The sequence below is a fragment of the Danio rerio genome, chromosome 7 (assembly GCF_052040795.2).
Source record: "Danio rerio strain M-AB ecotype USA chromosome 7, GRCz13ab, whole genome shotgun sequence".
NCBI classification, from domain to species: Eukaryota; Metazoa; Chordata; class Actinopteri; order Cypriniformes; family Danionidae; genus Danio; species Danio rerio.
In genome coordinates this window covers 33,101,535-33,120,322 of record NC_141027.1, presented here as the reverse complement: position 1 = coordinate 33,120,322, position 18,788 = coordinate 33,101,535, and the positions used below count along the sequence as shown (strand labels likewise).

General features: G+C 35.8%; 1 protein-coding gene across 1 annotated transcript in view; it reads left to right on the top strand.

Moving 5' to 3' along the window:
* The first annotated feature begins 4,355 nt into the window (after positions 1-4,355).
* Positions 4,356-18,788, top strand: part of cd81a (CD81 molecule a) — a 40,097-nt gene continuing 25,664 nt past the window's right edge. Inside the window, 2 exon segments of the mRNA NM_131518.2 lie at positions 4,356-4,475; positions 13,649-13,763. Coding sequence (NP_571593.2) covers positions 4,404-4,475; positions 13,649-13,763 — 187 coding nt within the window. The 5' untranslated portion in view covers positions 4,356-4,403.

Genomic DNA, 18,788 nt, shown 5'->3' with positions numbered 1-18,788 from the left:
GCGGAGAGACAACACGAGCCTCGTCTGGAGCCCACCGACGCGCATGCGCAATTGCTGAGTGGCTCAGTGGACGCGTGCACGAGATCAGATATTAGGATGATTTCACACGCTGGAAAAGCTCTGTTCAGAACGACATGCAATATTGACATGCTGCGTCATTTTTCCGTTGCTGCAGGACAGGTCCCCTAATGAGGCACAATTTACAACCAGAAAAAAAATATCAAAACGCGTTTGCTAAAATGTAAGTCCGGAGAATAAAGTAAGGCTAAGTGGAATTCAATCAAGGCTGTGGTGCAATGGTGCATCTTTTTAAATTAGGGGGAAATAATAGTAAATTAAACTTGGACCTCCATCTAAAATTGTAAAAAGCAATTGAATGAATAAGACTCATGGAAATTTAAGTTCAATTATATATTATTTTTATTTATATTAATATTTCAAATGATATTTATTCATTATCATTGTTTTATTTTTAACACGTATTTAATTTGTTCTTTTAATCAATGTTTATAATTCAATCTTATTTGCATTTCTTAATTTTAATGTAAGCTGTTTATATCAACACACTTGTTGATTGTATTAATTTATTATTATTTGTACAATTTCTAATCATGTTATTGTGTTCATTATTCTATAATTTTCAGATTTAAAAATCTATTCTGCCTTTTTTCGATGGACTCCCAGCATTCCTCAGTGGTCCCTGGTGTTCAACTGACACCAGGTTGAAAACCCCAAATCTAGCCTACCATGCATTTGACATAACCGATATCATAACTGTTACTCTAGTTTTTAAGAAAAAAATCATCTTTGACAGGAAAGCGACACAGTGGCTCAGTGGGTAGAGCTGTCGCCTCACAGCAAGAAGGTTACTGGTTCGAGCCCTGGCTGGGTAAGTTGGCATTTCTGTGTGGAGTTTGCATGTTCTCCCATTGTTGGCGTGGTTTCTTCTGGGTGCTCCGGTGTGGTGACCCCTGATGAATAAAGGGACTAAGCTGAAAGAAAATGAATGATTAAATATTGGAGAAGAAAGTGAGGGGAGCAGAAACGGGGAAGGATCAGCAAATTACCTCAAACCGATAATTAAACTTGGGTCACCATAAACACTTCAGTGCTTTATGTTGGTGCACTTACTTACCCATATAGACTATTGGCGCTGAGACTATTATTCTAGTTCAGGGGTGGGCAAACTTGGTCCTGGAGGGCCGGTGTCCTCCACAGTTTAGCTCCAACTCTAATCAAACACATCTGCTTATAGATTTAAAGTCATCTCAAAGACACTGATTAGCACGTTCAGGTGTGTTTGATTAGTGTTGGAGCTAAAGTATGCAGGACACCGGCCCTCCTGGACCGAGTTTGCCCACTGCGGTTCTAGTTTATTAATAACTGGTACCTCTGAAGGAAGCACAGTAACTAATATCTTTTAGACCTGAAACTTCTACTGAAAACAGTAACATCATGTTTTTTTTCACAGATAAATAAAATAATTTAGTACTGAAAACAAGGAATGCGACATAAACTCACTTCAAGACAATATCTAAATTTGGGTTGATTTTGAAGGTAATGGCAATAAGGTAAAATGTGTTTAATTAAAGTATTTTGCATAAACTGAATTTATAAAAATGTTTCTGCATAAATGTAATATAAATATTAAAACATATACAATATAAATGTACATATAAATAATTAAAATAATACTTATTCATTCTAGAGAGCAAATATTTACTCTTAGTTTGTTTTAGAACTAATGTAATAGCATGTTTATGAACATTTATTAATGATATATCAATAATAATTGTCAGATAACCATTAACTAAAAGCCCCTGCAGTCTTCAGAAGGCAACAAAATATAGTCCCTTAAAGTCATGAAACAACATTCAGTCTTAAACTAAGATCTTCATTTGATCTAACTTTTAAAGAAATCCGTTTATTGGTGCTACATGACATTCGGCTCATGGTTTGCTGTTACCTGTTTATTTTCTAATCATCTTTCCTGACAATTTAAAGGCAGATTACAGTATGTGCCCCTCCTCGAAAAACCCATAATGGGATTTATCCCAAATTATCCTGTTCTGTTGAGGAGGAAAAGCAATTAGGCTTCAAAGTAGAGCTAATGTCCACTCACAGTGATGCACGTTCCCATGAGCTTCACCTCCGCTGTCAGAAACACATTAACCCTTATAAGAGGAATTATGACTGATGGCCAGCATTAAAACAAGCTCTTCTTTTCACCTACTACTACTACTGCTGTAATGGTGATTAAAATTCATATATTACATTTTATGTAATATACTATAACCTTTCTACTATCATATTAAAATATTATGGAATCTGAAAATCTGTCTTGGATCAAGTGACATAATAATAAGAAGAGCTCAGTAATTATTTTAGGGTGTCAATATATTAGAATGAAATAAACATATAAGTATTGCTGTAATTAAAAAGTAAGCTCTAGATATTCAACTGGTCGCTTATGTGAACTAATATTATAGTTTATTGGTGACATCTAGTGGCAGAACTGTCCTGAATTTAATGCTAATAATCAAATGTATTACTTTGTTGTAAAGCATTATTATTATTACTATATTGTTGTTGTTTTCAAATAGTCTCCAGAAAGGTTACCTTATGTGAAGAACATTGCTAATAGTTGTGAATTTCTGCAATCATAAAAATCAGACATTCAATTACATTTATTTTTGGAATTATATTACTAAATGCAAGGGTTATATATGCCCGTTAAATGTTTAGGAACAAAAAGCATAAAAATATGTATTTTTAAATGAACACCAAAATTAATTATACCATTTTACTATTATATTATATTAATGATAGCTATAATTATAGTGATAATAACTAATAACTGATAAAGTAAAATAAGATTTTAATTATTAAGCATTTTATTAAAATAAGCACATTCATATGAAAGAAACATTTTAATTAAAATGGATAATAATAATTCTAAAAATTTAATAATACAAAACAAATTACTTAATAAAATTCAAATAAGTAAATTGATTACAGTGAAACATTATATATATATATATATATATATATATATATATATATATATATATATATATATATATATATATATATATATATATATATATATATAATGTTTCACTGTACATAAACGACTTTTATGTACATTTGTAGATGGGGATAACGGAGAGGTGTTATCAATGGCAGGAGTTCCCAAACTTTTCAACCCACGAACCCCAAAATAACAATGCCAGTGACTCGTGACCACCACATTTCTCTGAGATGGTTATAAATATACAAATGTTTCGCTCACAACAATGGGCCAATATAAACACGAGCATATTGACAACACAAAAATATGCAACAATCTAACACAACCATAGGATATAATTTATACAGTCATTTATTAATTTGTTTAATTTTATATTAACCTCATCTAATAAGACTGATAGGCACAATGTTTTTAAGTTTATTCCTGGTTTGATTTTGGAGACCACCACTCAGAAATCATCCTCAATGTTCAGTTGTGGCCTACATTAATTTTTAATGTATTTAATTGGTGTCAGAAAGTTTAACCTGGTGTTATAAAATCAATCTGCTGCCGTTGCCGCTATTGCTGTATGTTAATCTAATTTGCATGTTGTTGGTTTTTTTATATAACCATTAACTAGGCTACTTTTTAATGGTATATGAGTTATGGATAAAATATGTTAATTGTTTAACAACATTTTTTTTTTACTTTTGGAAATTACCAAGCGACCCCCTGTCATTGTCCCACGACTCCCCAGGGGGTCCCGACCCCAACTTTGGGAACCACTGTGTTACTTGTCATTAGTTACTTCTTCCTTTCTAACAGTTTATATTCGGTCGTGTTTCCTTTCAACCACAAGGTGGAGACATACAATCATTTTGGACGAACGAACAAAGCAAGTCTCCTGTAAACATGGCTATTATGCTAAGTGTAATTGATGCCCCTGTCATCATTTCAGCCCTACTTCCAACAAAGTCCATCGATTTTAACAGCTCGGTACGGGTTCAAAGGCGGTGCGACCGACAATGCATTGCAAATGCTGCGAAAGATCGAACAATAGTCTACAGAAATAATTTAACAAGAAGAACCTTGAAATCTAGCATAAGTATTTATTATTTAATGTTCATGAAATGAGTCTTGAATCAAGCGTATTTTAGTCACTAATACATCACTTGTAGTCACTGGTCTCTACTGTTGTTCGGCCGTGTTTAGGGGGGCTGTAAAAGGGGGAGGAAACTGGGTGTTGCCCGTTTTTACGTCGGCTGAATCCAAGCAAGCAGCGACTCGCACTCGGAGATTGGAGCTCAGTCTGCGTGAGCACTGCGTAACAGCGGCTTCATCCAGACACTTCTTCATCAACCGGCTTTAAAAACATCCTTCAGAAACCGACACCATGGGCGTGGGCGTGGAAGGCTGCACGAAATGCATCAAATACATGCTCTTCTTCTTCAATTTCATCTTCTGGGTGAGTGGTCATTCACTGCGGGCCACGGGCCTGAGAAACCGCCATTGGTTTTATGTATTAGGAAGATTGTTTACTCTTCATGTTCAGCAGAGGAATTTAAACCGCGCTGCTCATTTTGATCACGGAAAACAAAGATGAACCTATAACTTCTAGTTTGTCTAATCCGTTGTAAACGTAATGTTGTAAATGCGGAATTTTATTTAGAAGACGTGTAACTATGTTAGTAGTCGCTAAGATAAAAATATTAGCAGTTAAAGTGTTAACTACATGAGCCTTTTCGACCTCGGAGTGAAAATAACGGACGGGGCGTTATTGGACGGACGGGGACTGCTCACCGTTGATCAAAACTCCAGTCTTAGGATAGTCTCGTGTTTATTGAACTATCAATGTAATTGTTTTGTTTACAATATAGTGTCTTAATTCCTAATACTTTCCGAAGTAAATTTGCCACTCTGTAAAACACAATGAAATGATTAAAAAACGCAAAAATAAAATTGGCGTTGCCTGTATGGTCCCTCCCACTCGCTGTAGTTTGGAAAAGAAACTGGAAAAGTGAATGGCAATAAAACATTCCACCCGACCAGACCCTTTTGGTAGTCACAGCCCATCAAGGCAGTGAGTAACTTAATAGTCACACTCACACTAGTCATGCTGCCTATTGATTCCTTAATTTCAGAAAAAGAAAACAGTAAATACTCATTTCCTTTTAGCAACTTAAACTCTTAATGTGAGGCCTAGATAAAAGAAAAAAAAAACTATGAAATTATAACTGTAAAATAAAAATAAAGAAAAACTATGAAGATAATTGAAATTGTTGGTCAAGAGAATCCTTAACCTTATCAAGTCTTAGTTTGAACAATCTCTGATAAAAATTTAGATAAACATTGCATAACTGTACTGATAATTATTCAAGAGGGTGTAAAAACTAAACTCTTTTTTTTTTTTTTCAAAAAGTGTCATTATTATTAATAAGACAGTAATTATGGTTTCAATACAGTTTTAGACTTTAGCTCTATTAACACCATGGAAAAGCAGGAAATTCACCTAGAAATTAAAATTTACTCACCGTTTACTCACCCTCAAGTGGTTCCAAACCATTATAAGTTTCTCTTTATTAGGGCTGGGCAATTTGGCCCAAAATCAAAATCTCACTTAATTGAACATTTTGACTCGCAGATTTCGTATGGGCCTAGTTATTCATAATATGAAATGTCATCGTAAGGTTGGCAAGTAGTAAGTAGTTGGCAAGTAGAATTTGATGTTTCCCTAGTCAAACAGAATGCCCGTGCATACTGCCCAAGAGGCGTTTCAAAGATGGCCACCGAGTGAAATGACTTGCCTTAAAGGGACTTTTTTTTAATCATGTTTTTGCCCTCAGAGTTCACTGACATGTTTTGTACAGTAAACATGCGCACATATTACAAGTGAGAAATTTTTGAATGAAGGAAGCATTACCTGATTTTAAAATAATTGAAGGGAGCACACACAATCTATCTATTTATGATTTTTTATTGAACATCAATGCTGAACAGCTGAAATTAAAACACACATTGCCCAAAATGCGGTTCATTGCATTGCCCACCCTTTTCACCACTACCTAACCAGTAGTTAAACTTTTTTGAGAGGTGTGCGGTTATACGAAGGCTGCACTGGACTGTACGCATGTGCTTGGCAGAAGTATAATATCAGAATGATATAATACGTTAAACATAATATAATAAGGATAAATTAGCCTTAACAAAGCAGTGACTTTGTGGTAGGGAAATGAATTGAAAAAATTGACCTGGTAAAATTATATCGATGAAAATTTCTATTACTTTTGGATTAATCCCCCAGCCCTACTCCTCATGTTGAACACAAATGAAGATGTTTTGACTGTTGGCCACTGGCATGCATAGTTGAAAATGGATGTAAACAATACTCTGTATGTCAATGTCTACAAGCCTTAAAGATTCTTCGAAATATCTTCTTTTGTGTCTCACAGAAATAAAGCAACTCAAGTGAGTAAATGATGACACAATTGACTATTTTGGGTGAACTATCCCTTTAAAATTATTGTAATTGCAAAGGCCACACCACAACTGGTGATGATATGACACATAATAGTATTATGTAATTAAAACCACTTTCAGAAAGCCTTTTTCCAACTGGTGAACCATAAAACATTAGACTTTAAAGAGCATTTAAAATGATATATGCACTGATAACAGTGCTGTTGATGCAGAGTTGATGTTTTACAGCTTTCTGGTTAATGGTATGATTGGGCCTTTAACCACATTGAGAATCTAAATCCATTAAGAAACTTGTGGTGAAACTCGAAACCAGCACCAATCATAAAACGGGAGCATATTTTCCCACTGCCTAATGGCTTTAACACACATGCTGATTTCTCTACAGGCCCAACAGGTGGTGAGACCCCTCATGTGTGAATGAACATGGTAAAACGGCACCATTATTTTGAGGAATTTTGCTTTGAGGACTGACCCATACAGATGGTGGTGGAAAAATATCTATACAGAAGGTGTTAAATCTAAGAGTCCATTGCCAAGCCATAGGATGAGTTTGACAGTAGGCTGTGGTTAATGGAGAATGGGTGCAGGGGGACTGACAGAAGGTATGGGCCTGCCACTTCTGAGCTTCGTGCTTTGACATGCCACGCATTCTACAACCACCTCACACTGGTTCATCATGGGTCAAAAATAGAAGCAGCACCAGACTGTTGGCAACAGAAGGGAGAGGTTTGAGAAGGGGGCTCTGATTCCTAGACTCTTAAACAGGGTGAAAACAGTGGAAGAGATAAGAAGATGTTTGTGTGTTTATACTTGGGGACCTGAATGCATGTGCTCATGGGGACTTGTGTCACCATGGAGACCAAAATTGAGGTAAACATGCTTATAAATCACACAGAATGAAGTATTTTGAAAATGTAAAATTTCAGATTGTGTCTTGTGAGGGATTGGTTTAGGGGTAGGGTTAAGGTAGGGGGATAGAATATTTGGTTATAGTTGAACCACCATTGCATCTATGAGAGTCCCCATTGGGATATAAGAACAGGTGTGTGTGTGTGTGTGTGTGTGTGTGTGTGTGGGGTAAGGTACTGTAGATGCCATATTTCAGGAAATATTAAGCAATATGATCCAAACAGCTTGTAATGCTCAATCCAGGGCATCGGTCTCTGCTTGTGTTCCCTTGGCAACCCATTTACATAGGTGAAAATGAATCATCACTGACTTCATGTGTTGAGTATTCTTTTATAAATAAGTATGACAAACAAAACATAGATATAAGCTGATGAGAGAAATGCTGGTGTCTTGTAAAGCTTAATTACATAGCTTTGTATATATTTCTTTAAAGGGCCATGAAACCCCCTTGTTTCAGCAGTGTTTTCACAACTCTACTTTGGAAAACCTCAGGAAAGTGGGCGTGTCCAGCTTTGTTTTGGGGGGGGAGTGTTGGTGGTGGGAAAAAGGCATGGTCCGTAAACAATTTGCATAAAAATGGGAGTGTCGGTTTGGGCACACGCTGATTTTCACACAGGCAAAACAAACACAGACGCAGAGGAGAAAGACAGTGACTGTGTTTACATGGACATCAGTGTTCGAATTATTTGCCAAATTATTAAAAAGTGGACTTTAACTGCAGTTTGGCTCTTTTATTCAGGAATTTCATTCATGCACCTCGTGACAAAAGAGATATTTGATTCGAGGAATTGCTGGAAGCGTGTATCTTTCATGCAGTGTTTGTTACCGCACGGCGAATGGGAGAAAAAAACCCTCCGCATTTTTCTGTAACTTAGATGCACTCGGTAGGTAGTGTCAGAAAGCCGCGTGTCACAAAATGCGGCGAAAATCTTCCACGACGGTAAGTTTGATTGTGGTGCTTACATGTTTACACTCGGAGAGCAGCATTTACAGCAGATTTTTCAGTCCATAATATTGAAGTGATATTAACGTACTGTAAACTTTATTAACTTAGAAATCACTTTACTAAGGTCCGTCTTTAAACACAGAGTACTTGTGACGATACAAACTAACTTTGCCTTTGAATAAACAAACAAAGCCCACTAGTCGCTCACTTACCAAATCTGTAGAGACAGGACAATCAACACTAACTAGATGCAAGTTTTTATTAGGAGGAGACAAGCGACAAATCCAGATTTCACCATTTCCAGATGAGAAAAGCTCAAAAAAATGTGTTTTGGTGTTTTGTAATCCTTTAAGCAAAGTTGCACTGTAAAACCTGGTATATACTTCTGCGTCATGTGACCAGTGTAACCCACGACGCATGCTACACGTGTAGCTGTGCATTTATTATATCTCTGCGCGCTGTCTCTGTTGGTCTGCATTAACACTTCCGAAATGCTAGTTGGCAGTGAGGTGTTAATGTTCCTCTGTGACGAGTTTCTTCGCTGATGTTGTGTTTTTTCTGAACTCTTCCTGAATGTACAAGTGGCTCAAACTCGCTCATTTTGAGGCAGGAACCGGCGGACATGCAACAACTTTAACTATGAGGTAAACACAAAACAATTACATTTTCCATTTGGAGCTCCTTCACGGGACTCCACACTTGGAAACAATCGCTCCATCGGGCTCGCACCGCTCACGCGGCTCTCGGTTCCCCCGAGACTTGTCAGCGCTACCAAGCCAACCAATCACAGAGCTTGTGCTACGCATCGTTGTGACGTGTAGTTACATTTTTTGAGAGGTGCATGTCGGCGACGGCATAGGTAGCAGAAGTATAAATCAGCCTTAAGATAGGCACTTCAAATTTCCACCATATTTGTGCTGATTTTTAAACAAAATGTATTTTATGTTAGGTGCTCTTGTCTCGAATTGTGTTTTTATTGACATGCATGCACTGGGGTGCTTTTATCTACTCAATAGATAAAAGTACCCAAAAGCATCAAAGTTTCTTATTCAAATATTGTTTGTGGATCAAGCTCTTCATACATTATCCAGCATGCAAGTATACAAGTGTATAAAGTAAAATGTCACCAATTAGCCAATATTATATCTATTAATATGTTAAATAAGAGTTTTGTTTAGTCTTTTACCTATAGTCATTTTATGCAAGTTGATGGCATACATTTGATCAGTTTTTGCATCGTCTTAATTTTGTTAAAAGTTTGTTTAAATTTGCTAAAAATTGGTTGTTGATGTTATGAAGCTACCATCTATCTGAACAATGGAAAAAACTTAAACCTAATATATTAGGGATGCTCCGATTGATCGGCCGATAATCACGGTTCACAACTCGATAGGTACTCTCTAATCTGGCCGATCTCATGAACCGATCGCACGTGTTTGTTTACAACTTAGGTTATACATCCACAGTGCTACAACATATGAGCAATGTTTCCAAATCACATTGTTATAAACGTTATAAAAAGCTTGAAGCATCAAAATCGGTACTCGGTATCGGCTGATCACAATGACTGCCTGTGTTAGCTGCAAATATCCTGATCGGAGCATGTCTAATATATATTTACTTATTTCAATATTTATATATAAAAACATATATAAGATATATACAGTTGAAGTCTGTATTATTAGCCCTCCTGAATTATTAGCCCCCGTTTATTTTTTCCTCAATTTCTGTTTAACAGAGAGATTTTTTTCAACACATTTCTAAACATAATAGTTTGAATAACTCATCTCTAATAACTGATTTATTTTATCTTTGCCATGATGACAGTAAAAAATATTTGACTAGATATTTTTCAAGACACTTCTATACAGCTTAAAGTGACATTTAAAGGCTTAACTAGGTTAATTAGGTTAACTAGGCAGGATAGGGTAATTAGGTAAGTTATTGTATAGCGATGGTTGGTTCTGTAGACCATTAAAAAATATAGCTTAAAGGGGATAATTAATAGTAATAATTCTGTCCTTAAAATGATTTTTTTAAAAATTAAACCTGCTTTTATTCAAGCCGAAATACAACAAATAAGCCTTTCTCCTGAAGAAAAAATATTGTCAGACATTCTGTGAAAATGTCCTTGCTCTGTTAAAAATCATTTGGGAAATATTTGAAAAAGAAAAAAAAATTCAAAGGAGGGCAAAGAAAAAAAATGGGGAAAAAATTTTTAAATAACCATGTTCATGCATGAATTCTTGAAACGTTTGACTGTCTTCCATTATACTTTCAGTCACAGTCAGACTTCCTTCCTCATCAGGAAAGCAATTCCCCAAATATTGATGCTTTGCTCTGAAAAAAAAGGCATACATAGATAAAATAAAGAAAAACAATAAAAAAACAGTGTTAACCAGGCTGCAAATATTTAAAGCATGAGAATGGAAGTAAGACATTAATGTGGATACAATTTTTTTGTTATTTGGTATTTTTTATCTCCCTCCCACCTTGCACAAATAGAAAGCCACTGATGATACATTATTTGAATAATATTTTATGTCAAAACTATTTTAAACCAGCAAAACAACTTATAGTACATCTAGACGGTCACCAATAGGCTATTGTACATGTTTGATGATGCTTTCCTTAGTGGAGAACTCAAAGTAGCAAAGTCACTTTACATAAATAGATCTTGTCTTCTAAATATATTAAGGTGTATTTGCACACTGACCATGTTTTTTCTTTTGTTTTTTTGCGCTAGTAATCTGCTGGCTGTCAGTCACACTTTGCAGTTTTCACTTCATGCCAACTCAAGCAGATATGATCTTTTGTTTCCTGTGTCATGACATTTGTCTGATGGCGCTTCTCTGATAATGTTTCCACCAGTGTAAGGCCTGGCCAGTAAGGTTGTCCAATAGCAAGATGAATTTGATTCATTCCCCTTCAGTACTTGCATGAATTTCACTAGCTGTCAAACTTCAACTCAAGGTCTACACAGCATTTTTTTTTCAAAAAGCTATTTCCATTTGCATAAATGTCACAATAGGAAACAAAAGATCATTGCAGTTTCCATTTCATGTCCACTCACCGCTGGTTCTTTATTTGCTCTCTGCTTAATAGTTTGTTGTTTTGTTTTTGTGATTGTGTATTTAACCTGTAGAGTGTAATGAGTAGTCATGAGGTCATGCTTTTCTGTCCATTTGATGTTTTGAAATTTATAATAAAAGTTGTAATTCAACCAGTAAACATTTTTATGAGCATACTCTGCTTTCATTTAAACACATTATAGCATGGATCGCAATATTTTTGCCTGTAATAGCTTATAAAATGGCCAAATATCCTTTATGACAAATAGATTATTATTAAGTTAATCCTTGTGTTTAGCTCTACACAAAATAAATGGCATATATTAAGTATGGAAACTGAGAAGGGAGATTGCCCCACTAGAATTATGGCTTATTCAGGTTAGAACTCCCCCTGGCACCTCTGGTCAACGGGAAAATCCTGTGTTTAGGGGAATCTCTGTTTACTCAGATATTCCCCAACTCATTATAAGTGAATGTAATGTGGATTCCATGGAAGCCAGAGTTGCTTAAAGTGACAGAGCTTCTCCATGAACCTCTCCCTTTAGCTGCCCCACTGTTTACTCAGTTGCTAAGCAGCAGGCTGTTGGAGCTCTGGAATGGGCCTATCTGGCCTTTGGAAAGAGTGGGATAGACAGAAAGAGAAATGGAAGGAACTCTTTCTCTCATACTTTTACCCTCTCTGGAAAAGTGTTTTGTCCCTTGTGTTTAATTGGGAGGCAAGCAAAAAGTTTCTTATTCAAATATTGTTTGTGGATCAAGCTCTCTGTACATTATCCAGCATGTTAGTATACAGATAGCGTAGTGTACTACACAAAATAAAATGTTACCAATTAGCCAATATTATATTTATTAATATTCTGAATAAGAGTTTTGTTTTGCTTTTAGAGTTTTACTTAAATAATAGTTTACATTTAGCAACCTTGTGCTTTTTGTCAGTTTTATAATTTTTTTATTGCTTTAATTTCAGCTTATTAAGTTTCAGGTAGTCATCTTAGCTTCATTTAGCCAATTCTCCAAAGCTGTTGTCTTGACTTTGCCGATGAGAGGCTATGGTTTCATTTTACATCAACAGGTGTGAAAGAGTAATGGTGGGAAAAGCATTTAGAGAGAAGAGAAAGTGTCCAGTGCTTTTTTTGTTTCGGGGGTGTGGTGTGTACAAATTGCACCAACAGATGCGTTTTGGTTTGACCTGTGGTGAAGAACTGTGGCGATGCAGCTGTTTGCAGATGTACAACCGGTGTGAGCGAGGAATCCTTGATTGGAAAGAGGCAGCAGAACAAAGAGACAGAAAGGGAAGGAAGTACAAATCTATTGTTTTCACCGCCAGAGCTGTGCTTTCTGCCCATCCCAGCATTCCCCCTAGTGGTCTGTCTCACATTCCCGTTACTCTCCCCCCTCGTGCATGTGGTGTTGCCGGATCTCATTGCTTCTAACGGCACCCACCAGGTTCTTGACGGTCTTTTTATCTGCAAGCCGCATTCCTCCACAGAGCCTACGCATTCCTGACGAGATCCAGCTGCTCTCGTAGGGCCCAGATCTTGTCTGATTTGACAGCGATTTTTGCTGTAAATAAAGCAATATAAACAAAGCCAAATAAACCTCTGGTGCCTGTCACGCAGACTCTCCCTCCCCCACCCTCAACTTTCCCGCTTCTTATCCCTCGCGCATACAATACCACACATTGTAGCGCCACTTTAAATGGTCTTCTCGACTGCCTACGCCCTCTTTCCTTTTCCCCCATTTTCTATCTCTCCCTCCCCCTGGCCGCATGAGTCTGTGAGCACCCTCTCTCGTGAATATGCCATGTGTTTATGGGCCTCTCTCAACTGAATGCGCATCACTGTGAACCATGTGAGGAGAAAGCGGGCTGAACCGTGCTGCTGTGTCGTACAGTGATGTTTTGATATTCTTAACCCTCGGCACTGTGGGCCTCTAGATGGGGTCTGTAACAAGATCCTTCCCTCCCCCGCCGCACAGAATGTGTCTCTCTTTTCTTTGTTGAATGGAAAATAAGCAGACTACAAGAGAACGACCCAAAGGACGAAATGCATCCATTCTCCAATTTAAAAGTCTAGTTGAAAAAGAAAGGTGTCACTATGCATGTAAACACTTGTAAAAATGTCGTCAATAAAGTTTGCAAAAAAGTCTTGATGGTTTCGTTTGTGTGTTTAATAACAGGGTGCCGAAACTGGTGTAAACTCAAGCATTTTCTCTTCCTCTTTGTGTTGTTTTTAGCTGGCTGGTTGTGTAATCTTGGGGGTTTCTCTCTGGCTCCGTCATGACACTAAAACGAGCAGTCTTCTGGACCTGAAGTATGAGGGAACAGAATCACCCACCACTTTCTACATCAGTAAGAAATCACTTTTTCTCTTTCCCTTTATTATTCATTTTCCCCCTTTAGTCTGTTTTTCCGTCTCTCGTTCCTCAGTCTCTTAACTCAGCCTGAAATCCAATCACTTTATGTGGTCGCACAAAGTGGCTTGACTTCAACAATGCCCAGTGTGAATCATTTCTTTAGGATGATCTAAAGCTCAAACTGTCAATCCAAATCAAATTATTTGTATATCCCTTTGGCATCTGATGCAAATGATTGACTGTCCTTACTGTGCTTTGCAATTGTTCAAATCTAATTTGTATGTCTTGTGAAGCTCTTTCTTTTTACGAATGTATGCATTGTTTTTTTATTACAGTGACATTTTGTTGGTAAGTCTACCTCAAAAACAATAACAACCACAACAGAGTTTGCAGATACAACATCGCACCATGTTGCTGTTGCTCTGGATTATTAATATGTCTGATGGAGCAGCGGCAAAAATGTAGGAAGCTAACATTCATGGCTATCCATACTTAGTTTTCCAGTCTCAACATTCAAAGAGGATTGTAGAAGGCACTTAATAGCAGTATATTTAGGGTCTTAAAAAGTATTAAAAGTTGATAAATAAATTTAGAGAAATTTAAGGCCCTTAAAAAACTCTTAAATGCTGTTACAAGGTATTACATCTTCATCATTTTTGATACTACAGTTGTATAATTATAGTTGTATGCTAAAGTATGAATGTTCATGAAGCTGAATGTTTATGAAATCGATAAAATCTAACTATATTTGATGTGACACTGCTTTGTTTAGTGCAGTAACCAAGGCAGTACCATGAGTTTATTAATAATATTTTAGTTTAGGATTAGTTTGTACAATCAGTATTTAGTGAATATATTTAAAATGTTGCCAATGTTACCGGTTCAGACCTAAAGTGGTGATGAGGTCTTAAAATGTTTGGAAATAAATGTTTGTTTTTTTTTTTTTAAATGTCTTAAAGGGTATTGGATTTTACTCTCTGATTTCTGTATATGACCTGATATTGCATTTGTTTTTGTTTAACTTGCACTCTGCAGCTAAATGCTACATGTAAAAGTATTTTTTGTAAAAAAAAAAAAAAAAAAGCTTTAAAAATAGAGATCTGATATGTTGCCGTTTTATGCAATCTGGAAAAGATTTTGGCTAGAATGGTTTTGGAGTCCCCAAATGATTGACCAAAAACAGTGTTGATTGTGCACTTCTCCAGTGCTGTGTTTGGTCTGTGTCAGCTTCTGTTTTGGCTTAAAACAATCGCTTGGTTAAAAAAAAACTAAGCCTTGGCTGTGTAGATAATAGGCCGCACTTTAGCATGACCACAAATCATGCTAGAATAGCAAACTATGCCTGAATTGTCTGGAGAATTATCTAGAGGCAGACTGTAGTCAAAAGCTAAATAATAATAGAGCAATTTCATGCAAATGTCAACCTTGCCATGGAAAAAAATTAGGTTTTCACCAAAATAGTGAAACCGTTTCCACATTTTTTGTGTAGGTAAGTATTTTGCAGTACTTTAAAATGCTCAAAATTGTCTCTGTCAGTGTTTTCAAACTATTATATTTGTTTTACTAAAGTCACACAAGTGGCAATTTCCCATCTGTCACATCCATAACGGAAGTGTCACCACCGTAAACAAGCTTTTCCCTCATTAATGCAAAAATGTCAAGTGAAATAAAATTATTTATTTTTGTTCTATAGTGAGCCAACTCTTATGCTTTTGATTGGCATTGTTTCATTTGGGTTGTGCAGTTTAATTCACAGAATTTATATAAAGTATGCTGTATACCGTAATCTAGCAAACATTTTTTGTCACATGCATAACGCATGTTTATTTTCCTCATTTAAAAAATAAGAAATGTTTACAGATTGATATTTTTCTGCTCCCATAACTCTGTGGTTAGTTGTTTTAGAAAATATAAGCAGTTGCTTCAATACAATGTTGACGTTTACTTTCAGGAGTTTATGTTTTGAAATTTTATTGCAAATGTCACATCCATAACAATGGAATTGCTCAGTAATTAATTTTGGAATATCACTAGTTGTAATGTTTTTAGTTTGTGAACAGACAGACTGCAATAAACACAGATGCTTCTCTTAGAGCCCAGTGATGCCTGTTTTTAAAATAGTTTATCAGCAACTGCAATGCAGATTTTTCAGTGCCACACACTGAAATGATATCAAAATTACTCCTGTGAGGGAAATTGACTTAATCACATAACAAAAAAAAAAAGATCAACTTTGTTACAAGTTTTTCAGACTCCTAATCACACATGATGATCTTTACTTTATCCTAATCTACTTTTTTCAACAATACAATTACAATACAATTCTCTCCAGTGATCGATGAGCAAAAAATAAAAATAAAAATACAGTATATATATTTTGAATACAAATCATTACTGGTTGGTTGACATGGGTATTTTTAAGGTCAGGGGTTAGAGTCAAAGACTCTAACAGACGCACAAGTGGTCTGTTTCTGGTGCTGACTGTTAAAAGCTGTTTGTTTATTCAGGAAGGCCTTGGGCCTGTTTAGGCACAGAGGTTAACTAGGGGGTAAATACTTAGATAATCTTAATGGTATAATAAGTAATGAATATAACATTATTTAAATAATAATGAATATATGTATATATTGTATTTACTGCTGTAATGTTATTGTTTACCAATCAACCTGTTCTAGGTCATTGTTTTTCATCCAAAGTTTGTATGAATAGGTTTCCCATGTAAACTCTATATAGCTTACAGATATTTTTAAAAATACAGAAGTAAGGGGGAGTAGACATAATATTTATAAATAGGAATGAAACGTAAGGATTTATTACAGAAATATATTGCGTTGAATATAAGATATAGTCAATCAATTTGGACCAAAAGCCCAACAAATATATTTTTGTTCATTTATGTAATTCTCTCCTCAAGAAATGTGACAATGAAATTTTAACAATGTTAAACTTGTCATTTTTTGGCAAAAAGAATACATTATGATGAAAAAAGTGTATACAACTAGAGTTTTCATTTTTGACACATTAAAGTATGTTTAAAAAAAAATCAGTTGGCCCAACCGGGCCTTTAAAAATAATCATTAGTGTTTAATCCTGTATAAGTGTAAAAGTGTTTACACTTGGCCAATAATCTTCAGAGCAAGCTGTGTGTTTTGTCTTGTGATATATGGGAACTGTGATATGTTTGAGTACAGGTGTCTGTTTTCTCAGGGTGAAAAGAAATGTCCCTGACTTTTTGCAAGAACACTGTTCTTTTTCCCTCTTTCTCTCTCTAAATCATTTCTTATTAAGGTATTTGGCGAGTGTTTTTTTCGTCAGCGTGATCACTTTGCCTGCATGATGGAAAACACGTGGCGCACACTCATCCAAAAGTAAAGCTTAGAATTTTTCAACATGTTTGTTAACTAATGGAAACAGGAAAAAGTCTTTAAAGAGCCACAATTACAGAGGGTTTGGACTGTATGTTTTCCTTTTCTGTGCCCCTTTCTCCATCCCCTAAACCTCAACTTAAACATCATAAACACACATTTTCTTCTGGAATGCCAAATATTATCTCTGTTATGTTCACTTGGATATACATTTGCAGCTCTGTGGGCTAACGGGAAGAGTTACGTTTGTGTGGCCCTGCTTAGGGTTTGGAAAATGTGAAGTCCCAGTGAGTCATGTTAAGTATTTCCTGAACATTTAGTGCTGGTTACAGATGTGAATAACTGTGTGTTTATGTGAGCATATGTCTTGCGTGAATATGTGAATATATAGTTTAAACAGAACTGCTAGCACAGCTGACTGGCTTGCCTAAACGAAAATGTGTGTTTTATTCCACAGTTTTTAGCTTTGTTGTGGTTTACCTGAAATATGATCTCAACACAGACCAAAGACATCTGAATGAAGCAGAAGTAAGACATGATGTCACAAGATGTGCCCATAAATAGAACAGAATTCTCAAGCAAACTTGTTTTTTTTGTCATAGTTGCAGTGTTGCCTATTAGAGGTCAATATAGCCGTCAGAAACATTTCAGCAGACCTTCAGTGTGTGTGCGTGTGCGTGCGCAAAAGAGTATTTTATGGAATTATTGGTTTTCAAAATGTTTTTTTATTATTGTTTATTTTATTTTTTCAGAAGGAAAGATAGGTATAAAAACCAGGACATACAAAATCTCTCAGAAAGATAAATTAATAACGTTAAGTTTACAGCATGCACAGTATGCCCTTAATTTTTATAAATAACTTTGTCAGATCTTACATATGCTCTATTATATAATCCCTTTAAAACAAAAAAAAATACAATATAACAAAAATCTGGGCGTATTTGTTTAATATGATCTATCCATCTATCCAAAATCTTATTTATAGTGTGTCCTGTATCAATGCATTCTTCAAGAGTGTGTTAATATTAACCATATTTTAGTCATTTTCTTTTTGTACTAGCTGCCTGAAGAGGTGAATTTGTTTATTTAAAAAAAAAAGGTTTCTTTATCTCACATAATGAGAATGCTAACATGCGAAACATTAGATTAACAACACCTTAAAGGCCCTGATATACCATAATGAAAATCAAAGAATAAACTGGTGTAATTCTTAACTAAGAAAAGCAAAAAGTTAAACATTCATCTGAAGTTTGTTTTTGAAACCTTGAACCATATGACCTAAGCTAAGTTTCACACTGGCTGTAAAACACATTTAAACTGCCATTGGTTGCTGAAAGCATGGTTGTCTTTAATTTTCCATGTTCTACTCCATCTCACACTGTAGGCTTGGGCGATAATACAGTAATATGGTATAGCGCGGAATCTAAAAATAGCAACGATATCAGTTTTAATACCTTTATAGCATTATATAAAACAATGCACTTATATAGGAGACAAGGATTCAATATAATGTATTTAATGCCTAAAAATGTGTAGGAGTGGTTGTCATCACAGGGAAGGAGACAGATAGAGGTGGGGAAAGTTGGCGAGTAGCGCACCAAGTGACCTGGTCTCGAATAAGAACACAACTTCTGCAGTTTGGCAGTATTTTGAGT